The 26,920-nt window shown below is 36.7% G+C and overlaps 2 protein-coding genes across 4 annotated transcripts in view; one reads left to right on the top strand and one right to left on the bottom strand.

Moving 5' to 3' along the window:
• Nucleotides 1-875: 875 nt before the first annotated feature.
• On the top strand, nt 876-3,724 carry LOC146158072 (uncharacterized). 3 transcript variants are annotated; one of them, XM_083385896.1, is made up of 4 exons: nt 876-1,177; nt 1,220-1,348; nt 1,430-1,683; nt 2,988-3,724. In XM_083385896.1, exons 1-4 carry the CDS (start codon nt 1,066-1,068, stop codon nt 3,180-3,182), a joined length of 690 nt encoding a protein of 229 aa, XP_083242022.1. In that variant the 5' UTR covers nt 876-1,065; the 3' UTR covers nt 3,183-3,724. The 3 variants fall into 3 exon arrangements, with proteins under 3 accessions (XP_083242022.1, XP_083242023.1, XP_083242021.1); XM_083385897.1 differs by having other exon boundaries at nt 878-1,231; nt 1,427-1,683; XM_083385895.1 differs by having other exon boundaries at nt 883-1,348.
• LOC146158073 (cholesterol transporter ABCA5-like) overlaps nt 3,142-26,920 on the bottom strand; it is a 48,248-nt gene continuing 24,469 nt past the window's right edge. The window contains exons 21-38 of the mRNA XM_083385894.1: nt 25,753-25,869; nt 24,160-24,284; nt 22,423-22,564; nt 21,956-22,065; nt 21,235-21,402; nt 19,177-19,290; nt 17,104-17,241; nt 16,321-16,508; nt 15,511-15,670; nt 14,510-14,608; nt 13,839-13,967; nt 13,386-13,457; nt 12,297-12,397; nt 11,335-11,505; nt 9,759-9,878; nt 9,021-9,144; nt 8,106-8,270; nt 3,142-5,825 (exon numbers count right to left, since the gene is read on the bottom strand). Coding sequence (XP_083242020.1) covers nt 5,742-5,825; nt 8,106-8,270; nt 9,021-9,144; nt 9,759-9,878; nt 11,335-11,505; nt 12,297-12,397; nt 13,386-13,457; nt 13,839-13,967; nt 14,510-14,608; nt 15,511-15,670; nt 16,321-16,508; nt 17,104-17,241; nt 19,177-19,290; nt 21,235-21,402; nt 21,956-22,065; nt 22,423-22,564; nt 24,160-24,284; nt 25,753-25,869 — 2,327 coding nt within the window. The 3' untranslated portion in view covers nt 3,142-5,741. The remainder of the gene's footprint in view (nt 5,826-8,105; nt 8,271-9,020; nt 9,145-9,758; nt 9,879-11,334; nt 11,506-12,296; nt 12,398-13,385; nt 13,458-13,838; nt 13,968-14,509; nt 14,609-15,510; nt 15,671-16,320; nt 16,509-17,103; nt 17,242-19,176; nt 19,291-21,234; nt 21,403-21,955; nt 22,066-22,422; nt 22,565-24,159; nt 24,285-25,752; nt 25,870-26,920) is intronic.

Raw genomic sequence — 26,920 nt, forward strand, 5'->3', positions numbered from 1 at the left:
TATACGATCGCTTAAAATTGAATTAAAATTAAATTTACATTAGATAATTAGGCTACCCAGGAAATTGATAAGTCGCAATTGTACAATAACCACACCTAGCCTGACCTTCAAAATGACCTTGATTAAATGGCGATGGGAGAAAACTTATTGTTTTGTTAAATGCAAAATAATGAAAGTGCTGAGAAAGGCGTGCTGGTATGGGGGAAATTTGTTCTACAGAGGAAAGTTGTTCTATCAGTTATTGCAGTGGTCGGCAAACTTTTATTGTCGCGGCCCAAAGTAGCCGTTTTCAGAGCTATACACTGCTGGAATGAAGTTCCGCGAAACCTTTGTACAGTTTGCTATTATTTCCTAGCGAAAACATAGGTGCTACTGACATAAAAATATGTTTTACAGTAAAAATATTGGTTTCTTAGGGTGGTAGGGGAAACGCGATGTTTCTAGGAATGTTTATCGTTATGCAAACATTTTATCGTTATGTAGTGAAAGTATTACCGTGTTTTACGGACCATAAGGAGCAATCTAAATCGATTTTTTCCTCATAAATTGATCTTGCGCCTTATAAGCCGGTGCGCCTAATGTATGGATCAAGTACGGTGTAGTGCTTTATTGCCTACACTCAAAACCAGTACCGATACTATTATCATATAAATAAACCACCGTCTAACACAATAAACTACGGCTAAAGCAGCTTGCGACTACTTGCGACCCCACGTTGCGTCTGATCGACAGGCGACGGCTGGCGACCGCATGGCCGCCGAACCAACGTTGGGTTGCAATGGGAGACGAAAAAAGGAGCGCGGAGAAAAAGTGGGAGGAGTAGGAGAAAGAGCGGAGCGGCCACGCGGCTGAAGTCTCGCAACTAAACATTCCGAAACCTTATAAGAGAAAGCCGAGTGGTAGCAGGCGTTCAAATATAGATGGAAGAACCATACAAGGAGAGTTGGCCAAATATGGCTGCGCATACCAACGGTTTTTGAATGCTATATAAGAACGGCTATTGACAGAACCTACACACAACTTTCAAGGTATCTCATCTGAAGGAAGAGCTGCTATAATAGAAGAATGCTTCAACTTGGCGTTTCAATTCTAGTTTTACTGCAAGCTTGCAATGCGCTTGCCTACGGACAAGTCCAGTCCAACGACTTCTTGGTGTGCAAACCAATTGGCAGCTTGTTCGAGATGCAACAATCCAACACCGGGGGGGACTCGACAACCATGAGGGGAAGTCCAGGACCTCCAGGCCGGAGAGGCCCGAGAGGCTTAGCTGGCCCGATTGGCGCCACAGGACCACAACCAACTGTTGATTGGAACAGAATTGAACAAAAAATCGACCAGAAAATTAAAGGTAAGATTTTTCAGTCAAATTAATTTGATAAACGTAAATATATATTTTTTGGTTTTAGTAAGTATTCTTTTTATGTTTCAGAATTGTCCCAATGCCCTGGCGTTGTGTTCAACGGATCTTGCTTCTGGCTTCCACAAACCGTCGCAACCTATAAGGACGGAAAAGGCAAAGCTGCAGCAGAACGTCTTTGTCAGTTTCACAACGGAACTCTGGTTGATATTGAAAGTAAGCAAATGTACGAGACGCTGTATTTGTACATCCAGCGGGCCTGGAATATGTACGTGGACAGCCCAACTAACGATGCCGTACGAGTTTGGTTGGCGTCAACTTACGAGGTGGGTGATTCTAACTTGAAACTTACTAAATGTTGCGGTTCATGCTAATACATAAATGCGTTTTATAGTTAAAACAATACGACTTCAAACGGTAATGCATCTGCATTTGTGTAAAATGAAAATCCACTAAAAACTCTAAAATTTACTGAATTTTGAAAGACAATCAGAAACACTTCGATTTAAATCACGCATTGTTGAATGAAGAACTGCATTAGCGTTTTTTTCTCGTTTTTTCAGTTCTTATTTCGGGTTTATGCAAAACTTTTGAAACTGCTTAGCTGTTATTTTTGACAAAACGACAAAAACTTAAAAAATGCTAAAAAAACACGCGGCTTATCATTTTAATCCGGCCCGCGGCTTACTTTTAGTAAAATACATTAGAAAAACACAAAATTAACTTTTAATTGTGACGCCCCCTATATCTGTGCTCAGTGCGTCACGCTATCCCTTTTCTACACTATTTTATGTTTCCCATGCGGCCTGCGGTAAAAACAAATTACCTGTATGCAAAAACTTTGAAAATGCTTAGCTGTTATTTTTGTCATATCAAAAAGACAAAAACTTTAAAATTGCGAAAAAAGACGCGGGTTATTTTTGAAATAACAAAAACACAACAAATTAAAAATGTGTTATTTTTGAAATGTGTTGGGTAAAGCTTAGTTTAGACCTGGACAAACTACGACCCGCCAAGCAATTTAATCCGGCCCGCGCCTCATTTTTTGTAAAATACATTAGAAAAACACAAAATTAACTTTGAATTGTGACGCCCCCCTATATCTGTGCTCGATGCGTCACGCTATCCCTTTTCTACACTATTTTATGCTTTCCATGCAGCCTGCGGTTAAAACAAATTACCTACCCCTGGTTTAGTTGTTTAAATAAGTTCATAAAAATAACAAAGAGCTATTATACTATAAAAAAGCCATCGCGGTATTTTAAAATCACCACCAAAAAAACACGCATCTACTACTAATACATTTGTCTAATTTGGAGGTTTACTACTATCTAAAAGCAAAATCGAAGTTGAATCTTACACGTTTAACGTGTATCGCATAGTGCTCTAATACAAATTTAACACAGTACAGTTAAATTGATGTTGGATGTAATTTAAAACTAAGTTTCGATGAGGTTAATTTTAAACTAAACAACAATTTCAAAAAGATTATTGCAGTATTTGTTATTTTGTATAATTTTTCGGCATTTTCGCATTTTGTAAACGATTTTGACCTAACGTGTAAATTTTAAATAATCGCCCTAATCATTACATTGTGGCAGGCAAAATAAATTCCCGCTTTTTTGCACAGAATGGAGAGATGCGAAGTTCAACTGGTGGAAGTGTTTACGTGCGTTGGTTCCCGGGATTGCCATCAGGTTCGGGTCAAGCAGTGGTTTGGCTTATTGCTACAAACCCAACAAGGGGGTCTGATATTGGCATGTATAATATAGCAAGTCACTACCAATGGCCTGTTGCGTTTTGTCGTATTAAAACATCAAACTAATATCATTGATCAACTATAATAAATACAAGAAGATTTTCTCCACAATATGCTTGCCTGCAAAGCAATTTCTACTTCGATTTTGAATTCTAATAAACCCCAACGTATACCTTCTTTTCGTATATATAAATTTTTATGTTTTACACTTCAGTAACAAATCGAGTCAGTTGATTTTTGCGTTTTTGCTTAAATTTTAGAGCAACAAATCAGATTCTATAATCAACTTTTTCTTTTGTGCACTATTGAACCTTACAGATGATTGACAGGAGGCATGCTGTCGCGCGACAATAATATGGCGTTTATTAACCACTTGCTTACCGCATTTTGAGCAGTAAAGTGCTTTGATCGTTTCAAGTGCTTGCTTTGTTTTGTGCATTATTGAACCTTACAGATGATTGACAGGAGGCATGCTGTCGCGCGACAATAATATGGCGTTTATTAACCACTTGCTTACCGCATGTTGAGCAGTAAAGTGCTTTGATCGTTTCAAGTGCTTGCTTTGTTATGTGAATTATACAATGTAAATAAACACTAATGACTTCTGACTGAGGTAATAGTTATATTAAAGTTCCATCCGCCTAAACATGCTCAGAGCAGTTTAGAAATGTCTAAACAACATCAAAAAACTTTGCAATAAATAAGCAAATAACGTACTCAATAACGTAAACACCCGATTGTTTAAAAACTTGCAAATTAGGCAAAACAATATTTAGTAATCAGGGGTTCTTAAACGCGTAGACCACTGTAGGCAAAAAAAATTAAAAAATGACGTCATAAATTGACGTCACAATACAAGTAGACTTCATAAATTTGCTGATTTTGGTCCACAAATGTGAAAGTGAAATGGAAATTTCCTCGCTTCTAACCGAAAGCGTCAAAGTTGAAATATTTCAACTTTTTCGCAACAGAAAGCGAAAAACGTTTTCCGCAACCGCTAGAATTTTTTTAGGCGGTTAGTGGTTTTATAGCGTTGGAAATTTCAATTAAAAAGTAATTCGTACAACAATTCTATACCCGCCTTCATTATAAAACACTTGAGTTAAACTAACAGAACGAATAGCGAAAGTTAAGTAACTATAAACAAAGACGTTTCGACACATTAGACCAAGGGTTTCTTTCTGGTTATGTTCAATAGTAATAGGGGGTCCATGAAGGCCTAATTGAAACCTTAGTGTAAAACCTAAGACAAGGAACCATTTTTTTAAGAAAAAAGTTTAATTGAAACACACACTTTTTCCCCTTTTTTCTTAAATGTATTTAAACTTCATTTCAGTTTCATATTTGTTTGTCCGAAAACAGCAGTTTTCTTAAATCTTTTTGTTTTACAACATTAATTTATGGCGTCATCTCTAAAAAAATGTCCGCCGACCCTTGGTCTCCCCGAAATAAAACAATTCTTAGGGGTCCGCGTAAAAAAAGTTGCCCTGGCCTAAACGATGTACTTTTAAACTTCTATTGTGCCATGCAATATTGCCAACAAATAAAATATATATTTTAAATAATCTTTTAAAAATAAAACAAGAATAGAAACGTTAAAATCTGCAGTTCTGCCGGGACGGTAAAAAGTAAGAATTGATGCAGAGGCTTGTACAGTAATAATGGTTTTCAATTCAGAAAAAAAATTGAGGCGCTTAAAGTTGTGTTAAAAATCCGCATTAATTGCCGAAAGGCACAAAATAAAAAAAAAATCCAAGTTAAAATAAAATGTTTGGCCGCCTGTGAATATGGCAAGGCCACTGTTTCTCAAGCTTTTTGCGCGGCGAACTAAACATTAGCAAATACGTTCAACGGCAAAGTTTTGGCGGTACAATTCATTCAATTAATATGTGCAAGCTTTGAATGTAAGCGAACAAAACATACGATAAATAACATCAATAAATCCTAATTTTAAATAACATAAGCCATGTCTTTATATTTCCCACAAATTATTTTAGAATAATCTTGTTCAGGACTAATATAATTGAACCAAACCTATAAACACTTAGTCGATGACCCAAACAAATTAAACAGCCACATAAACTAGGATCGTGCCCATGGTTTGAGAAACACTGCGCTGTGCATTTAAATACTGTTCTTTTTCGTGGTTAGTTTGGCCACAAAAAGCGATTACTGCCACCAACTAATAAAGAACGGGACAAAAATTAAAAGTTTATCGTGTACCGTACCAGTAAAAGGTTTACAAGAAGTATATTAATCAAAAATAAAAGAATTAACGCACGTAGATTCTCAAAATGATACCTACTTCTGTATGGGCTTTGATATTCTTATTACGTTTATATTTACAACAGGGGTTCCCAACCTGGGGGCCGGCCATGAACCTTTTTCAAGAGAGCCATGACAAAATTTAAAAAATAATATTTTTTTTTTATTTTATCATCTCTAAGTCTACTCCGGTTACTGTAAAATTTTTTAATTAAAATGACGTTTCCTATTTTTTTTCAAAACGTTTAAAGAAATAGGGGGCATTGATTTCTCAAAATTTTCAAAGGGGGCCACCATAAAAAACCCCTGATTTATAACATGCAATCAGTTCAAGTAAAATTTTTCTCCCACTCTTTTCTTCTAAACTTCCTCCGAAGCTGCTCTTGCTCTTTCCTCCTCTTCGTTTTCGGCCAAGTCTTGTTCACGAGCAAAGCGCAAGAAAACCTTAAGAGAAAAAAAAGTGGTAACAACGCGAAAAGGCATGCGAGGTTGTTGTAAACATTGTGTCATATTTGTTTCTCGACTTGTTTCTCAATGAGCCTGTGTGGCTCAGTAGGTAGAGCGCCGTAACCGAACGTCTGAGACCGTGAGTTCGAACCTCACTGCAAGTTTGTATTAACACGATGTAATAGTTCAAACCTCTCCACAGGCTTAAATTAACAGGATGTAGCAAGCAATGGTATCAGGTTGTTTCCCTCTGAGCTCGCTAAGTCGGTAGAAGCGACGATTTCGCCGAGGTCATGAGTTCGGACCTCACTCCAGGCTTGCATGTATAAACGGAAAGTAATGGTTGTTTCTAAACTTCTTCCCTCCGAGCCTGTGAATTTCAGTTGTAGAGTGACGGTTCAGGTATATCCGGATGTCGTGAGTTCGAGCCTCATTGCAGAACTAAGTTGCATTAACAGAATGTTGCAAGCAATGGTGTCATGCTTGTTTCTTGCCTTGTTCCCTCTGTAAGGCTGTGTATGTATCTCTTGGTTAGTAAAGCGACGGTTTCGGTATGACCGAGGTCGCGAGTTCGAACCTCACTACAGGATGTAAAAAGCAATGTTGTTTCTCTGAGAAGCCTGTATATATAGCTCAGTTGGTAAGAGCGTTTGTCTCTGCATGAGTGAGATCGTGAGTTCCAACCTCACTGCAGACTTGTATTACCAGTATGTAATAATCATGGTTGTTTCCCACTGAGCCTGTGTGAGTATATAGCTAAGTTGGTAGAGCGACGACCTCACTGAAGATGAAGCAATGATGTCTCATGGTTGTTTCTCGAATTGTGTGTATCCCCTGTGTTTATCAGGTAAGCGACCGTCCCCAGGTCGTGACTTATACTAACAGGATATATCAAACGATAGTGTCATGGTTGTATCTCTCTGAGTCTCCGTGGCTCACCCAGTTGGTAGAGAGCTGTCTCCGGTGGAGTGTTGAAACCTCTCCACAGGCTTAAACAGGATGAGGCAAGCAATGTGGTATCATGGTTGTTTCCCTCTGAGCTAGCTCTGCTCAGTTGATAGAGTAGTGACCGTCCCTGGTCTCGTGCGTTGGAACCTCACTGCAGGCGTGTATTAACAGGATGTAATAGGAGGCAGTTTCTCGACTTGCTCTGCTCTCTGAGCCTGCGTAGAGTCACGACTGTTCCAGTATAGTCGTGAGTTAGAACCTCACTGCAGGATTGTGTGTTAACAGTTATGGTTGTTCCCTCTGGGCCGCCTGTGCGTAGATCGAAGTTGGTAGAAGCGACGGGTTCCGGTCGACAGAGGTCACGAACTTTACTGCAAGCTTGTATTAACAAGATAGCAATGGTGTCATGGGGTGCCTTCTCGACTTGTTGTGTTAGAAGCGACGTTCCCGGTATGACCGTATATGACTTGACCATGGTCGTGAGTTCGAACCTCACTGCAGGCTTGTACTAACACGTTATATCAAACGATGATAAATCATGGTTGTATCTCTCTGAGCCTCTCTGTAGCTCGGTTGGTATAGATATTTCTGAGGTCGAGAGTTGGTATCGAATTAATAGGACCAGCAAGCAATGAGGTTTCCCTCTGAGCCTATGTGTACCAGCTAAGTTTGTAGAGCGACGTTCCAGGTATGAGGACAGTATGACCGAGGTCGTAAAAGTTCGAACCCTGCCACAGACTAGTCTTTGGGGGCATTGGTGCTGTGGTTGTGTTGCCTATGTAGCTTAGTTGTTAGAGTGACGAGTGCGACCGAGGTGTTGTCATGATTGTCTGAGTTTGCAGGCTTGAAAATGTCATGGTGTGGATGATCAGTTGGTATGGCCGAGGATCTTAACCACTCCAGGCATATATTAACAGGATCAAATGTTGTCATGGTTGTTTCCCGACTTGATCCTCTCTGAGCCTCTTCAGTTGGTAGAGCTAGTATCATGGTTGTTTCGCTCTGAGCCTGTGTGTACAGCTAAGTTTGTAGAGCGACGGTCCAGGTATGAGGACCGTATGACCGATTTCGTAAGTTCGAACCTCAAGCCACACAGACTAGTCTGACGTACAGGGAAGTCATGGTTATTACTCGACTTGTTCCCTCTGAGCCAGCTCAGTTGGTAGAGTGACGGTCCCGGTATGACCGAGGTCGTGAGTTCAAACCTCACCACAGGCTAGTTTTACAAACAGGATGCAGCAGGCAACGGTGTCGTTTCTCGACTCTCTGACTTAGGTCTTTTTAAAATAACTTGTTTACAACACTTAAAACATTCACACACACACTTACTTGTTCGAGTGTGGCCTGACTGAAGCTGTATTCTTCAATCCCCAGTTGTTCTTTGGCCGACTCGAACTGGCCGAAGACGGACGACAGCGACCGAACGTTGTCTTGTGTTACTTTGTACACGAAGCGGTTGCTGAACTTTTCGGGCTCGCTTACTTCGCCGAACAGCTAAAAAATGGATACGGAGGTTTTCACTTGGCAAATAATTTCCGGAAAAAAAATATTAAAAAAAATAAAAATAAATGAAAAATTACACAAAAAAACAAACAATTAAAATGACATAAAAAATTAACAATTAAAAAAAATTATAAAAAAAAATAAATAATTAAAAAATTATGTGTAAATGCTTTTTTAGACTGCCACGTTTTTTGGTCTTCTCCAAGAAAACTTTAAGCTGGTTTGTTGTTTGCTGGCATCAGCTAACTTTTTTAAATTGTAAGAATGGCCTATAATTAGAGGCATTTTTTAGTTTGGGGGTTGAGTATTCCACAACTGTCTACACTGGACCAATTTCCATAAAGGCCAAATAGAAAGTTTAGTCTATTATTCAAAGATGGAATGGTTTTTTAAAGGAGACGAGTTTAATTAGAAATAATAAAATTTTGCTAGAACACATCTAGTTTCTTATGTCTACTTGTTAAGGGTACATTATCTCACATTTGGTTACACTAGACAACTTTTAAAAAGGAAATAATCTCCAAGTCGATTCAAGTCATTGGCATAAAAAACGTAAGAGGTTAGAAGTTAATAAAATTACCCGGTTATACGTAATAACTCGAAAAAAAAAACATGAACGCAACTTATAGTAAGGAAATTGTTTACGTGCAAAAATTAACATAAATACCCCAATTTTATAAAAATGTTTAAACAGTATTTAAGTGTCTACGGAAACACAAAATGTAGGTTAGTTTTAAAAACCTTGGTGACGAATTCCCTGAGAGCTTGGTCAGCCGCTTCTTCGTCACTTTGATGTTTGAGCTTAACTTCGAGCACATATCCCTGACCAAACTTGCTCTTCAGATGCTGAGTGGAGCCGATGCACCTGCGGGCGAATATATAAATAGTCCCTTGTATTGAGACGTACATATACACAATATGTTTATTATTCTGTGATCGCCCATCTAAGGTCAACAGCAACAATATTACATCATGATGCCTTTAGAAACCATTACCCTAATTGTTAGTCATCACAAGACTTAAACCTTCATATACACAATTGATCAAGCCCTTCTAAAGTCGTACTGGCCAGTGACGCGCATAGTATAGTACCTTTTCAGGGGCTAATCGAAATCAGTTGATCGAATAAACAAATCAAAAAATCTAGCCTGGCCTTGTTTGCAGGGAAATCTTGACCACAACCTTGGTTTTTTTTAGTTTTTCTTGTTAGCGGGTTTACAGAAAATAATTGTGAACTAAATCTAAACCTATTTTTTCAAAGGTTTCAAATAATTTTAGATCAGACCCAGGTGCTATGCGAATGTATAACAACGAAGCTGTTTTTAAGTACAAAAACGACTTGTTTCGTAAAAAAACAAATTTCGGACTACATATTTTTAAACTAAAACATTTTCCCATATAATTTGAAATTGCGTATTTGAATACAACATAAGTCGCACTGGAGCGCATTACAAGGTTTAAAAAAAGAGAGAAACCCACTTTAGGTTGCCTAGAACCATGATGGCAACTCTTGAGCAGAGGGCGTCGGCCTCTTCCATGTAATGCGTTGTGAGGATTGCTCCACGACTTGTGCCTTCGAAAGCACTGCTTATTGTATCCCTGGAACATATGAAAAAAAGGTTAAGCACTAAGTTTTTAATCAAGTAAGTTACTTGGCAAACGACTGACTGAGAAGAAGGGTATTTTGCGAGAACAATTACTCATTTCGCAAACGGCTTAACTTATAATGAATCATTTAACGTTACCGGTTTGTAAGTTACCCAATCTATGCAAATGACCGTAATTGTCTTAATCTAAACAGGATAATCAGGTGACACTATATAAAGGCAAATTGTATCGGAATCTTGACAAGCTTTCGCAGGACATTGATTGATTTATAATGTGAATGTTCCAATGCAGCGCTTCTTGACCGGCGCGCTATAGAACGTTGCCAAGTGCGCCGCAGGTAAATGTGTAAACAAAATCTTTAATATTATAACATAAGTAAAAGTAAATAAAGAAAAAGATAAACTTTTCTAACTTTATTTTTGTTTAGCTTAGTATATTCGCAAAGTAACAATTAATCCAGACCAGAACCATTATTAACATGAAATCGCAATTAATTCCTAAAAAAAGATATATAACAAAGATTTTATCGCAAATATTGGTGTTGTTTAATTCGCTTGAAAGGCTAAAACATCGTTTTGACTTATAAAGATAAAGTAACTATGAGTTACTAACCGTACGCCTACAAATACAAACATGCCAGCATTTTTAAAGAAACATCGGTCTAACTAAAATATTCATTCTATATAAAGCTCTGATTTTAGATAAAAAGAAAAAAATACAAAACGGCCAAAACGAACACCCCAAGTAACTTTCCTGTAAAAATCACCCCCAAAAAATTAACACAATTTGAAAACGGGAAAATAGCTGGAATTAAAAGACAAAAAACGCCATAAACAAACGACAGACAGCCATACCTTTACCCGTAAAAATCACCCGCTAGCTCAATTGATTTAAATTGTAAAAAAAAACAGGTGAAAAAAATTGAAAGCCGTAAAATATCTGGAAGCGAAAAATTAAGCCTTACATACAATTATATACAAGTCGTCTAACCAAAGAGTTTTAATTGAATTATTTGTTTTATTTGAGAGACTAAAAATGCCGTTGGACAAAGTAGCATTTTTAGTCAAATCCAAATTAAATTACAACTAGAATTAGATCACACAAGCAATTCACAAATTAGATTAGAATTAGAATTAGCCGCATTTTGCTCTAATTCAATGAATTACAAAACTAGAATTATCTTGTTGTCTGCTCACCACATAAATCGCTTGGTCTTTCGGTCTTAAATATTTATTCTATATAAAGCTTTGATTTTGGATAAAAGAAAAAATTCCGAAACAATGAAAACTAGCGAAAAATAGAAGTTAACCACAGCAGTAACTTGCCCGTAAAAAACTAAAAAACAAAATTAAAAACCGAAAGATAGCTGGAAGCGAATAATCAAGTAAAAAAAAAACATGAAAAAAAAACATCGTTAAATTAACGACACAAAGAACGAATCGCTCACCACATAAATCGCTTTGTCTTCGGATCCATTCCAGTCGAAGGTTCGTCGAGAAGTACCACCTGGGGATTCCCCATCATGGCGATGGCAAAGCAAAGTTTCCGCTTGGTGCCGCCGGAGAGCGACTTGGCTCGTTTGTTTTTGTGTTCAGTGACACCTAGAGCCTCCATGAAGCTGGAACGATATGTTGGTGTTAAGGGAGTGTTGTAATGATTACGTCAGTGCCGCGGCACACTGGGCGCCATTTCTAATGCTTAAGGGTGCCGAGAGATATTTCAGGATCTTTTAAGAATCTAATTGTTGCTTTAACTCTTCCAACTTTTTGTGTGAGATTACAGTGGCATGAATTCAATTATATCTTGCTACGTTGTGTCGAGTTGACGTATGTAGTTCCAATTTCGTTTATTGTGACATTCTACTGATTTACCTGCGAAACAAATATTGTAGGGATGCCGTAAGCCATAAAAGGTTGAGAACCACTGGATTAGGTCAATGCTTTAGTTTACTTTTTTTGAATGACTTTACTTAACTTGCACTTAAGTACACAAAAGTCAGTGTTTTTAAAGAACTTGACTTGGCTTAAGTTTTTCGGGCAAATGACTTGGCTTAATTTGAGGTATTTTCATTAGATTATTTTTTATAAAATTGGGTAATTTATTATCTTAGTTAGATTACATGTCAGGTTTGTGTTATTTTTAGTCGAGTTATTGCTTATGATCAGACGAGCTTACCAATTTTAATATTTTAATGTTTTTTAATGACTTGAAGAGAATTACTTTTTCACAAAGACTCTACTGGAACGAATTCAAATAAATCATGCTTTGAATAAAACACAGTTTAGTTAGAATAATGCTAACAATAAAGTATGTCGCTTTAACGTCTATTTGGGCCGTTATTTTCACCATTAAACTTATGAACAGATCCGTATATAGTGCTCCAAATGCTAACAAGTTCTTGTAAATCACCTTTTCGACGTAGACTTGAGCCGGTTACCCGGAATCCCATGAGCGGTAGCGTAAATCTCGAGATGCTCTTGCAAAGTTATGTTCTCCCATAGCGGGTTGTCCTGGCAACAACAACAACAACACGTCAATCAACTTTTACAATGTATTAACGTCGAATTTTCACATAGTAATCTTGTAAATGGCCGTATTAGTCCAATTCTAAATAGATGAATCAGCACATGCTACTTTGACCTGATGAAGCACGGTTGTGCGAAAGCTTGTCGAGAATTCAATACAATTTGTCTTTACCACCTGATTACTCTATTTACACAGTGTTTCTCAACTTTTTCGCGACCACCCAAATGCCAATCGCATAAGTATCATTTTAAGGCTTGGGCGCATTATTGAACTTTTTGTAAGCAAACAAAATATAAGACAAATAGCATATCCAACACTGTGAACTATTGCAGTCGGCGGGTCTAGACCAGTGGTCTCAAACCTTTTTTAGCTTACCGACCGGTGAAATTTCAAAACAAATTTTGCGGACCGGTGGACCTTCAAAAATCAAAATCAACCCAAAATGTAATCACGACAAAAGTATGCAACTTAAAAGCAAAGACTGGAAACTTCAATTAAATTAGCAATTTTCTGCAAGTTTTTCACATACAACTATCTCAAAGTAGAAGACTTCAACGACGTGTAGCCTACTTATAAACAGTTGGGCACAACACTGCGCATTGTTACGTACGGTAAGTCCAAAGTAGACAATTAACTTTATGTTACGTCACAATGCTGAAAATTACGGAACTGGCGAAGTTCTTAATTTGCTGAACAAGCTTTTAATATCTTGCATTTTGCAAGACCGGCGGTTGATAACCACTGGTCTAGACAGCATCGAATATTATAAACTAAACTCATATAAATTTTAGGGAGTCAATCAAATTACTCTTTACAGTCCACCAAGCGTAAAATATCTAAAATTGGACTAAATTGTTTTGTTAGTTGGCCTTGACAAGTAACTGAAGTGAAACGAGTACTATAGTAATTAATTTATGAGGACATATATTATTTAGGTTGAGCCTTTGGATGTGAAACAATACACTTAATTACCTGCGAGCAATATCCCATATCCTGGTAAGCTGCAGAAAGGTTCGAAGTGATTTCGTGTCCAGAAACGTGAACCTTTACACAAGAAAAAATTATTTAAAGTTGGAAGTAAAATCTTTAAAGTTTGAAAGTAAAAAATTACTTGACTTAAGTCTTTTGGGCAAATTATTTGGGTTGAAATGAAGCGTTTTTCACTAAGCTTTTTTACTATAAAATTTTGTTACTAATATTTATCCAAATTTTTGCACATAAAAATAATTTGCTGGCTGTATGTTTTATTTGTTTAACTTATTTTTCTTACGTCAATGACTTGCTCTAATAAGGACTTGACTTGGACTTAAGTCATTTTGCAAATGACTTGACTTAGACTTGGGACTTGAGTAAGTTTACAAATGACTTGACCGTGACTTGAGTCAGTTCGAAATGACTTGCTTCACAACGCTACAAACTACTTACCTTTCCACCGGAGGGCGCTGTGTCGGCGGTGATCATGCTGATGACGGTTGTTTTACCGGCGCCGTTTGGGCCGAGTAGGCCAAGGACCTGGCCTGGAACCACCGACAGCGATACATCATCTACGGCCACCTGTGGGTTGAAGCAAGTTTTATGATTTACCAAAACAGGGTTGCCAAACAATTGTGTGAAAAAAATTCAAGAAAATTTGTAGGTATTTAAAGACTCAAAATTGGATTTTAAGCATAATAGCTGAAGGTTGTAGTTAGCCGTATAATGAATATCAAAGCCCATACAGAAGTGTGTAGCATTTTGTGAACGTTTCGAATAAGCCTTTATTCTTTTTTAACAAGATGCATGGGCTTTGAGATTCTTCCAAAGTTTATTCAATAACGTATCTTTTTCACAGACTTGCCAATACTCTACAATCTAACGCTTAAGTTTGGACGATTCAAGCTGTGCAAGCGTCAGCTTGTAAACTGCGATGTTCTCGAATCATGAAAATGATAGCTACTCTGTATGGGCTTTGGTGCTCTTACCAAATTTAAAAATTTGATTTCTCTACAACAAAAAAAGATCAAAAACAAAACAGTATAAATGCCAAGGTTAACATAATAACAAATAGTCAAAATTTTGTTCACTACGACACTTTTATAAATAAAGCTGTTTCTCACTTTAGTAATATCTTGTTTCTTGTGCTTGGTGCAAGGTTTCCGCTTCGCTCGTTTCACGAATTCCTTGTGAAGCTTGTGGACCAACACAACTGGCTGCTCCTGGAACACATAAGGTAAGCTTTCAGGAGTTTGTGAAGCTAAAGTGGTCAAGTACATACAGTAGGCGCGACACCCCGAGTCAATTGTTTGGCCAAAAAAAACATGCTCCCAATCTATTAGTCCATGGCAAAGTAAGTAAAATGATTGTATGACGTTAACTTTAAAAACTACATACATCTGTTCTTCGTACATAAGACGGGCAAAATTAGAATGAAAATTATAAACTTACTACAAAAAAAAGACTTGAGTCAGGTCAGGTCAAGTCATTTTACTGAACTGACTTTAAGTCAAGTCAAGCTAAGTCATTTTTTCGAAACAGTGACTTATATCAAATTATTAAAAATAGTGACTCACATGCACTTAAGTCTTCCTTAATATTTTTGTTTAACAACATGCTGAGTTCATATGGCAAATGACAGTTTAACAATCAAGGTTAGATAAGTTGATATTAAGTCAATGAAAAATGGTATCGGTTGACAAAAACGTAAAAAAGCGTATACCACTAGCTGTTCCTGAAACAAAAGGTAGACTCTTAAGTAAATAAATAGGACTTTTAAGTGTTATAAAAAAACAGTGTTTCTTAAACTTGTTTGGCGACCCGTTTCACATTACTGGACTCTAGTGAACAAAACAGACAAATAATAGCACAAATAAACCTGAATTCAATTAATGTGGACCGTGCCTACGTTTTTCTCGTATGAGAAAGATTGCTCATAGCCAATCTCAATATTTGAGTGCTATAAAGACTTGTGAGCGACCTTAAGTGAACTTAAGTCAAGTCAGAAAATATAAATGAGAAAAAAAAATCTCTTTAAGCTAAAATAATAAGAAAAAAAGAGATAATGCGTTGAAATAGAGATTCACTTGAGAAACAAAAGCATATAATGTTAATCGTTACCGACCTCGTCCAGACTCTGGTGCGTCACGATCCGCGCCACCTTGTTCTCCTCGTCTCTTACGTCATCATCTATGACGTCAGAAGCATTGGCGGATCCGTTGGAATGCGGTCGGTCGTTGTGGGGAGTGGCGGACCCGCTGTCCCCCACGGCGCGGTATCGAGATCTAGATGTGAAAGTTGAAAAACGTTTTTTTACATTAATTTTTATTTTTTGGTACAAAAACTTTTTTACACTTTTTTAAAGATTGAATTTACTTTTTTTTTCTTTTTTTTTTTTCTACAAAAAAACTTTTTACACTTGTAACAATGTTCTAATTCGCGTGTTGCAAAAAAGTGACTTTCCGCTTAAATTTTATTGTTCAAAGATCAATGGTTGGGTAAGAAGGCAACAGATCTTTCAAGGAACAAATTTGATAACACAATACAAATCTAAAGGTTAATGAGGGCTAAAAATTTCCACTTATACTGGACCGACTATAGATATGCAATAGTTTGACGAACTAGAACGATATGCTTTTATTTCCAATATTTTGTGTCGTAATTTAAGTTCAATGTAATCTAATTGAAGAGCATAATGGTTGTAGGTTGTAGTTGGACGTAGAGAATAAAATATTAAAGACCATACAAAAATAGGTTGCACTTTAAACGCTTCGAAAGTTAAAAATGAATAAAGATATATTTGAAACGTTCAAAATGTTACCTGCTTCTGTATGGGCTTTGATATTCTTGCTAATTTAGTTCCATTTTAACCCTAATCTAATTGGGAGTGTACCACAACAAGTGTTTCCCAATCGGAAACCGGAACAGCGCCTACCTTGTTTTGAAAACGTCTGACGCCTTGCCGCCATCCTTGACCACAGTAAGCACGAGCAGGAGCAAGCTGAGTAGAGCAATGTGAACGTAAGTCATGAGGATTGAGAAGGGAACCATTGGCTTGCTCCAATCGAAATAAACATGGACGGGTACCACACTTAGACCGAGGAACGCGTATTCAGTGTAGATCTAAGGATAGGTAAAAACGATTAAATTATAAATTAATTAGCGTTAATTTTACTATAGAGGTGTTTTAAAAAAAAATACGCCTAATTTTTAAATGTATTTTCGAACTATGTACCTCATATGTTTTCTAGCTTATAAACTGAAATATTTTTTCTAGTTTTTTAAACTGAAATGTTTTTTCAAACTGCTAAATTAAAATTATTAAACTTTAATTTAAAGATATACGTGTTTAAATATTTCTTAGGCTTAATTTTTAAATTATAGTTAAGAATTTTAAACTGAAATATTTTTTGAACCACGTTCGAAAAAACGGATTAAAAACGGCTAAAGCATAAATTATTGAGCGCTAACTTAAAATGTAAGTGTTTTAATATTTTTTTTCGAGTTTTGAACTGAATTGTTTTTTTAATTGTTTTTTTTAGCACCTAATTTTTCCGTTATGATATTTTCGTTGAAAGAAAATATCGGCCAAAATTTACCGATACCGATATATCGGCCGATATTATTGCTAAACGGGTAGAGCGGTATTTCTCTAATGTAGTGTAAGCGTTTATCTACAGGAAATTGACGTTCCAGTTTAATAAATAGCTGCACCGACCTTGTTAATGTAGTAAATGCCGCTGAATCCTGAATACATTGGACTGATGAGCACGAACACAACATTGATGTAAGTTGCCGCATCAGAAGATCCAAGCTGATCCACCAATGACACGATCAAATACGGGAAGAGAGTTATCTGTCACAAGAAAAACAATCAACCGTTGCTGTCAGGTATTGTTTTAACTGTACAATTTTTCTTTTTTATAAGTATAAATTACAAAAAAGGGGCGTGCAAAATGATGTTATTTAAGCGACATTTTAATTTCTGAAAAGGCATTCTTGCATCAACCAAGGTGAGTGTCTCAATACAAGTCATTCTCAAAAGTTAATATAAAAAGGTGTATCTTTATGGAATCGAAAACCATTGGCAGCAGGTTATTGCTTGTCGATCACTGTTTCGCTGACGCGTATATAAACAATAAAACAAGTAAAAACCCCAAACCAGGATCAGACATTTTTCAAAGAAATATGTATATAAAAACTCTGTTTAGACGCTCTGCTCTAATATATAAATTCAAATAAAATTGTTCTTCCAGGAAAATTTAATTTAACTACCAACGTTTCGACTCCCAATCGGGCGACCTTCTTCTGGGCCACACTATTTTACAGTTTTTGCGGACCCCCAGGGTTCCGTGGACCCACTGTTGAGAACTACTGAAATAGTTTAAAACCCCTGGTTCGTTGTTACCTTTATTGTTTGTCTGGTACATATCTATCTATATATATATATATATATATATATATATATATATATATATATATATATAACGATATAGTAAAATAATATAAATATATATTTCGCCTTTAGTGGCAATAATATTGCTCTCAAGAAGATTGCCTGAAAGTTGGTCGAAACGTTGGTGCTTTGATAAAATTTGCCGGAAGAACAATTTTACAATTGTTAGAGTGCATAAAGTCAAATTGCCTATTTTTTTTTTCGAAGCCTGCGTTTAAGTGAAAATAAATTATGTGTAATTGTGAAATTTATTATAAAGATTAAATAATATTTATAAATTCCAAGCTCGGATGTCCTATTTCTTTATTCCGATACCGATATCCGATATTTCAGACAAAAAGTATCGCGATCCGGCACCAAATGACGTCACTACATTCACAAAAAAAAATATATATATAACAAAAAATAAAATTGATACTTTAAATGTTGTTTGTCAAAAAGAAAGTTCGTATACCGTTGTTAACCTTCTAAATAACGCGTAGGGTCGCAAATTAACGGCTAAAATTCCTACATTGATATGGTACAGGATCGGCATGGATACTGCCCTAGTAAAAAACAAATAACGCAACCTGTGGTACGCGAGTAGCGTTTTTTTCACAAAAACCTGGATTCACAACTTTGTATTTTGTTTATCTGGTTTTGTTTGCAAAAACAATCTCCCGAAGCCTATTCATTGTCACGTAACTATCCCTGTTGTTTCGTATCATTACGATCTTCAGAATACCAGGCATTTCAATTGTCAAAAGAAGCACAGTTGCTTTGAAAAGCGTTAGGCTACAAACGCTGTGGGACAGTGGGCGTTAATTATGTCAAATGACTGTTCTTGATAGATATGAACTACTGTTTTATAGCTTAATCTACAAAATGCTAGTTGTAAGATCAAGATATGCTTGAATTAAATTAGTTGTTCTGCAAGAAGTGGTACGCGTGGCAATACAGAGCGTCCAAGTGGTACGAGATCGTAAAAAGGTTGGGAACCCCTATGCTACAGGATCAGCATGGATACTGCCCTAGTAAGAACAAATAACGGAAGTCAATATCAAGTTTAAACTGAAACAGTAGAATAAACAATCACGGTCATGTTCGTAAAAAATCATTAGGAATAAAAAAATAGAATACCAGAAAAACAAAAAAAAGAAGAAAGCCTTTAGCAAATTTGACCTGAGAAAGTAAAATAAATAATCACGGTCATGTTTGCAAAAATAAATCATTTAAAACTAAAAAAAACAAAACAAAAAAAACAAGAAAGCCAGTAGCAAGTTTGAACAGGGATAGTGAAATAAACAATCATGAAAAACAGTCATAAGTTTGTAAACCAATCAAACAATCGCTCACCACTTGCGCGAGGTTGGGCCAAGCGCTCTGAGCAGTCTCGTATTTGTCGAAGATGAAACTACCGCAATATGACGTCAGCACACCAGCGCCGCCCCAACCAATCAAGAGCAAGACCTGCAAAAAGTGTGTGACGTAACAGTTCAATGTTTCCTAACCTTTTTCGCGGCGTCCCAAACACTTAGTGTAAATGTAACAGTGAATAATTGACGACCTGATTTTATATACTGATGATTTCGTGAGCTTAAAGTGGGCCAAAGATTATAAAACACCACCAGTAATAAACTTCGATTCATTTTTTTACGTCATGTGCATTGCCAGTGTTGCTCAACATGTTTTGGTGCCTGTTCAAATACTTAGTCTAAACCAGGGATGTCCAACCTTTTAGCAGAATGGGCCGCATTGCAACTTTAAAAAATTCGATAGACGGCAAACCTCTTAAATTAAAGGGGTGACGTCATAAGTTACGTCATATCTTGACGTCATAAAACAACTTAACTTATAAACACCCACTCTTTGAAAGTGAACTCGTGCGTAAATATGCAAGTAAATATCGCCATGCCGTATCATGTTATGGTACGACACCTTTGGGCTGATATATTTCCTTAAAAAGGTCCGCAAAAACACACATTTAGAAAAACACTAATCTTGCGTAGCAATAATGCTGCACAAAAGTGTTCGACGGATGTTGAAATGCGACATTAGACTCTATTATATTCTTAACAAAAATAAGATTAGGCCTATATCAAACACTGCGAGTTCTACACGTTTTGATGACAGTGAAAACAATTGTTTTTAATAAAGGCTACTGAAAGTGAGGATAAGTGGTGGGCCACACGTAAACATCAGGCGGGCCGCAATGAGGTTGGGTATACAACATCGAAGCTTTAGCGACCTTATTCCACTCATGCACGTTTTTTAAAGCGACCATAACAAGATGAATTAACAAAAATAAATTAGGGTTCAATTTACATCGACCATGTGTTCGTGTGGTTTCCGCAATTTTTTTCGTAAATTTTGGATAAATCTTCCAATCTCAATAAATCTCACCATATATAGTTTTTTCTGTAGCATTGAGTGGACAATTGAAGTTAACTACAGTATACATCACCAAAATCTGCTTTAATTTTAAGTTAACATTGTGAAATACTCGTGTGTAACGCACGCTTATGTTCAATTACAATGAACACGTCTTTCGTTGCTTTAAGGCAGTGTTTTTCTCAACCTATGTGTCGCGACCTAAAATTACGTCGCTGTTTAATATATAGTTGAGCCGCCGACTGCAGACATTCGGCGACCCAACCAAATCAAACAGGGACCCATAGTTTAAGAAATAAAACAGGCAATTGAATAAATTAGGCTGGACTTCATTAATACTAACCACGTCTTCGTATACTGCTTTCCCAATTTTCTCAAATTTTAAAAAAATCTTGCTCCGACCCAATATCGATAAATGCAACCATCTAAAACTACTATAGTGGGCGACCCAAGCAAATCAGATTGCGACACAATTTTGGGTCCTGACCCATGGATTGAGAAGCACTGCAATAGTCGTAATCGCGCTAGGCCAATTGTTGGGCTTGTAAATATGTTGGTAGATTGTGAATGTAATTAGTTAATGGACACAATCTGCCGGTAAAAAACAACTAAAAAGTTTCACCTACGAAGGTAAAAACATACATCATCAAAATATTGGGGGAAAATTGTATGTTAAAGAGATATGAAAAAATAAGTATGCTGTTGCTACCATGCATAGTATATTAAAACAAGCTTCGATGTTTGTAAACATGCTCAAAAATAAATTGAATCTGAGTCTAAATTTGCCTGGTTCTGACGTAATTTTTTGACGTCATCTTTAAATATTTGAAAAGTTGAAAAGAAATGTTTTTTCTTTGTTTCCGGTAAGGAAATTATCCTATTTTCTCCCCACCCTTGTTCTGACGTAATTTTATGACGCCATCCCTAAATATTTCCATGCGTTTTAAAAACCATAAAAAAAAATATCGTTTCTGTACGAAAATTATGCAAACTTTCACCCCATGTCTAGAACGTAATACTTACCAAGGCGCCAAGTGCGCCGCTGCCAAAAGCGCTGACTTGGAATGCCAGGATTGAAATGATGAAAACAATTGCAACCACGAGGTACCAGGAGTAGTCGATTGAAAATGAGGAAAGCCAGTAGAGTCTGGTTGTAACACCAGATACACGAAGCTGGGTGTTGATCTTTAACTGTTAGAGGAAAAAATTTTTTTTTCGTACAAGTGTTGTTATGACTTGACTTAAGTGCACTTAAGTCACATTTTAAAAATGAATTGACTGAAGTCATTGTGGCAAAATAAGTTGACTGTACTGAATGAGTTTTTGCAAAATGACATGGCCTGACTTAAGTCTTTTGACAAATGACTTGGCTTGGTTTAAGTGCACTTAAGTCACTGTTTGTAAATAGCTTGACTTGAGTCTTTTGGATAAATGGCTTGACACAAGTCTTTTAAACAAATGACTTGACATACACCTAAGTCATTTTGTCAAATATTTGGAAATTACATCAAGTGATTTTTATTAAAATTTGCACGGGTTTACCAGATTTAATAGTTAAACGTTTTACTATTATGTCAACGACATGACTTTCTCATAATTAACAGACCTGACTTGGCTTAAGTTATTTTTCAAATGAGTTGACTGGGACTTTACTTGCAACACTGGATGTGTGTGGTAGAATTTTGCACACACAAGAGAAAATATCCGGCAAAACAACCTGTTTAGCTAATCTTTATCAACCTACCTCTCTTTCCTGTACTGGGTTAATAGCTCCGAGGGTGAGGGTCAGTAGCAACGCCATCCCAGCCATCATTGAGCCCCCGAACAAACCTCCACTGAAAGGTATACTCCGCTCTGAACAAGTTTAATATGTCTCGTTTATTTAAGTGCAACTTTTTACCTTTATTCTGTCGGAGTAGGGATGTCTGATAAATGACATTTTATCTATACTCTGGACAGGTTTAATATTGCAAGATTTCGAGACTATTTTACTATACAACTACAGGGTTGCCGCACAGTTTTATTAAAAAATTGAAGAAATTTTTTAGACTTTTCAAAGGAATTTACAGCCTTTCAAAGACCTAAATTTGAGTCGCTTGACGTATTTTTAATATATTTCGAAAAAAAAACAGTCTAAATGTCGTGGTCAACAGTCGAGGCAATAAAAGATAGTTAAAAAAAGAGGCGGTTTATTTAAAGTGCATAACGTACCCTGAGCAGGCCACCTCTTGTTGTAGGTTGTGATGGTAGGTATGGACTGGTTGTATGTGGAGAGAGATGCCGATCCTAAGGTGTTTAGCAAAGCTGGAAGTGAATGGACACCATTGGTGTTGTACAGCGCAACGTAGTTCAACTAAAAAAAAAATAATTATAAAGTTTATTTAGACCAGTGCTCCTTAAACTTTTTTAGTTTTGTTCACCCCTAGCATCTATCTCCAGATTTCATTCACCCTTGTCTCATGAAATGAAAAAACTCGTCTATATAACAGCACAAAATGACTTAGGTTGTTTCGATTTTTGTTAAGATCAACTCAAGCTAAGTTTTACCATTGCGAATTTACAATTTCTCGAGTCCAGAAATGTAAAGCTACATAAGCACAAAACACAGTCACCAATTTGTTGTACTGTACTTATACACTCAGTGCAAACCAACTTAACTATCACAATAAGCAAAAAAACAACAGTTCAGTAGTCGATTTACTGCAGAGCTATCATACATTTCTGACGGTTCACCCTTATTCAACCCCTTTTGATTGGTTCACCCCTGCAAAAATTTTGTTCACCCTGGGGTGAACCATTCACCAGTTTGACAAACACTGATTTAAACTGTTATACAGGCCCGACCTGGGTCGAAACAGGCTTTGCTATCAAATACGCCAGTCGGTTTAATTTCCGGGGGGCTTTTATCAATGACCTTGTAACGCGGTTACTTATACTTTATGGCCCGAGAATTTTTGTTGGGCGCTTAACTAAGCAAAACTTTCATGAACATTTTCAACTAAACGTCAAGTTCTAAAAAAATTCAGTATAAATTTGAACTCGGGACTCGAAAAAGACCACGTAAACTAGCCAAATCCCGAGTCCGAAGTGCGCATGCGGACTACCAACTTTTGAAACTGATATAAAAAAGAAATTGACGAGGTTGTTTGGACCGTTACCGAACCTCGGCGGAAACAAGTGGTTATTAAGTATGCGACCAGCCGGTTTGTACCCATGCGGCATGCCGATTCTATACCATATCAATGTAGGAATTTTAGCCACAAATTTGCGACCCTACGCGTTATTTAGAAGGTTAACAACGGTATACAAACTTTCTTTTTGATAAATAACCTGGAAAAAAATACATTTGAACGTGTCCGTTTTATGTTTTGCTTGTTTGTGGATGTAATGACGTCATTTATCATCGGATCTGTTAATGATCACTTTAGTTAATAACTAAGTAAACAAGGTTATTGTCAAGTAGACCAGCCGGTTTAATTCTATCTGGCGGTGGAAGTTTCACCTCTCTAAAAAAGACTCAGGGGGAGTCGGTTTGTTTTGCTGGAGTCCGACTCAACACTCGGGACTCAAGTGAGACCTCGTATTGAGTAAAACTACCGGAGCCCAGAGTCCGACGTGCGCATGCGCAGTATCAACTTTTAAAACTGATATGGCGGCCAAGTGGAATTGTAAAGGTGGAATAACATAACAGTGGATATTTTCCAACCATGTATTGTGGATGTATGGATTATATGACACTCTTAGGAGTGAATTGATATATATTCAGTTTATTGAATTACTTAAACTGGCGGAACCAGGCTGTAGAGTCAGAGCCGGACTCGGGACTCAACGAAATCACACATTCGACCGCAGTTGGTGTTATTTTTAACCAACTCCACAGCCCTGCATTCACCAAATGATCTCAAAAAACGGTTTTTAATACTTTAGTCACAAAGTTACTTGACTTACCTTGGTAGCTGTGTACTCCAACATATCTGATGCCAATTGGTTTTTGGCGTCGATAAGGTTCGTTAGATCGTTCATTTCCACAGTTTTGTTGGTTATTTGGCTCAAGAAAAAATCCAGCGAGGAACCTATAGAAAAAAAAAATGGATAAACAAAGTCCAGGTGATATTTTTTTAGCGAATTGCCATTGAATGCGTTCGTTTTACGTTTGGCGAGATAACTTATTTTGGTGGAAAAATTAGTTGAAGCAAGTATAAAGTGTTTTTTAACGCATTGTTCACGACTAGGGTCGCCCGGTACTTGATATTTAGTTCGATACTAGTGACCGATATTTTTGACAAAAAGTATCGCGATTCGATATCATGACGTCATTGCTATGCTCATACAAGCATAGAAATGAAATTCAAACGTCCGAGCAAAACTGTTTATTTTCGGTTATTAGGCAAACATTATTTTTTGTGGTAATAGTTTAGTTACATCCAAGTTAGTAAGCTAATACTTTTTGAAAAACTTACTTTTTAAGGTATAGAGCAGGGGTTCTTAAACTGGGGTCCATGGACCCCTTGGGGGTCCATGAACTAGTTTTAGGGGGTCCATGAAGGCCTAATTAAAGAACTAGTGTATACTTAAGAAGTAATTAATTTTTCAAAGAAAACACTTTAATTAAAAATTAGTTAGACTCCATTTAGCTTTCACACTTTTTGGACAGAAATAAACAGAGTTACGAAGTCTATTTGTATTGTGACGTCAATTTATGACGTCATTTTGGAGCATTTCTTGCCTACCGGGGTCCATGCAAAGCAAAAAAAATTAGGGGTCCGCGGTAAAAAAAGTTTGAGAACCCCTGGTATAGAGTCAAGGCGTTGTTCGTAAAACATAGTACGACCCTAGTATCGGACAAGTACTGACACTTGGCATCATCCCCGATCCGAAATTATCGGACATACCTAGTTCACGACATAATATTCGGCTATACAAGGCATGGTTTATATTAATTCAATTTACGCGTGCTATTGCCTAACTTGCGATATTTTCAATTCTAATTTAATTAGAAATGCTAAAAATATTTCTATTGTCCAAATCTGACCGCGGAAGAGTTTCTACCCTCTGAATTACAAACACAACATTGTTAAACCAACTCACTGGTCGAGTTCTTAGCGTGTATTTATTCAGATTGATCAATATTTCTTCAAAATTTAAAATATTGCGAAAGCATTAGGAAGACAGCTCATGTTATTTAATACGATTTTGTCAATGCTAATGTCTGGGCAAATTCTAGTTATTCTAGTATTGCAATAGACTTTGACAAAAATTGACAAACTCTGTATGAAATATGACTAAACATTAAGGAGATGTGATATTTCCCTGTTTCTAATCCTAGAATTAAACATTTGGTATCTAAAAAACAGTTCGATCCTTCGCATTGATGCAACTTACCCCGAAATAAATTGCTGTGCTTAATGCTTTTTGATTTTGATACGAGTTTGGGCGCGAGTTTTGTTAGAATTGGCGGGCGTATCTCAAAATTTCAAGAACCACTACTTTAGAAGATATTGTACCCTAAGTTTTCAAGCAGTCATGTGTTACTTAACTCACCGGTCGAGTTCTTCATGAGTAGAGTAGAGTTGTAAGCTGAGGGGTTGATGTCCACTAGGGAGGGATCGACCGCACTGTCGGAGGGGACCGTGATGTTCAGCACTGCGCATGCGCCAACTGAAGACGGAAAATTTGTCGTTATTTCGAAATGCATATATTGGTTCAGTTTTTTTTTTAATAACAAATGTCAAAATTCGAAAAAAATCAACATCATCTTGATAAAGACATTCCGATACGCACTTCCAGTTCCAACTGAAGAAAAAAAACTTACCATTATTTGAAAATACCTCAGTAGTTTAAATATTTTCTGCGACGATTTGAAAAAAAAAATGTTGGAGTTTTTTACGAATTTTGCAGTTATTTACCACAATTTAATTTACGCGAAAAACATCCACTAGCCATCAATGGTTCTGAAATGTTTATATTACAATTTGTCAGACAATACGAACAAGATGAAATCTCGATGTAAATGTTTCAGACTAAAAAAAAAAATAAAAAAAAATAAAAAAAAAAAATTAACGGCAATCGAATTGGAGTGGTCTTGTTCCAAAAACACTCCCACTCGGGTTTGTATCACTAATATACTTGTAGTCAGTGATGGGATTCAGCCGGTTCGCACCAGTTCTATAGAACCGTCTCACGAAATTTTATAAGATCAGCGAACCGGTTGGCATTAATGGTTACTGTCAATGGATTTTGCACCTTACATTGATTTTTGAGATCCAAGTAGCTCACGTGTTTGTTTTTTTAATGTGTAATGGTCGCATGTAATAGTCATACATTGTGTTATTTTTTATAGTTGTAGCAATTTTTCTTTTGTGATACTTGCCTGAAAATATTTTTGTTGCGTTATAAGTACAAGTCATGAAACAATAAATATGCTGTTGCTACCAGGCATAGTATATTTAAAACAGGTTCCTCTGGCAATATATATTATTTTCTACCAACGTTTTGGCTTACTACCGGCTTACTAAGTCACGAGACGTTCTGCTTTTAAGTGTGGCTGTTAGGATACAGTCGGTTCACAGTGCGCAACATTCCTGTTCTTGCAACTACTTTAGTTATTTCCCGGAAAGTACGACCTTTTGTCACAAAACCGGCTGAAAAACATGACTTTTGTGATAGAACCGGCTGAAAAACATGACTTTTGTGATAGAACCGGCTGAAA

This window comes from Ascidiella aspersa, chromosome 3 (assembly GCF_963924565.1).
Source record: "Ascidiella aspersa chromosome 3, kaAscAspe10.2, whole genome shotgun sequence".
NCBI lineage: Eukaryota > Metazoa > Chordata > Ascidiacea > Phlebobranchia > Ascidiidae > Ascidiella > Ascidiella aspersa.

Excerpts from the sequence above, each read along its gene's own strand:
- LOC146158072 (XM_083385895.1), top strand. The coding sequence starts at position 1,066 with ATGCTTCAACTTGGCGTTTCAATTCTAGTTTTACTGCAAGCTTGCAAT. Across the intron at positions 1,349-1,429 it reads AATCGACCAGAAAATTAAAG|AATTGTCCCAATGCCCTGGC; the intron begins GTAAGATTTTTC and ends TTTATGTTTCAG. Across the intron at positions 1,684-2,987 it reads GGTTGGCGTCAACTTACGAG|AATGGAGAGATGCGAAGTTC; the intron begins GTGGGTGATTCT and ends TTTTTTGCACAG.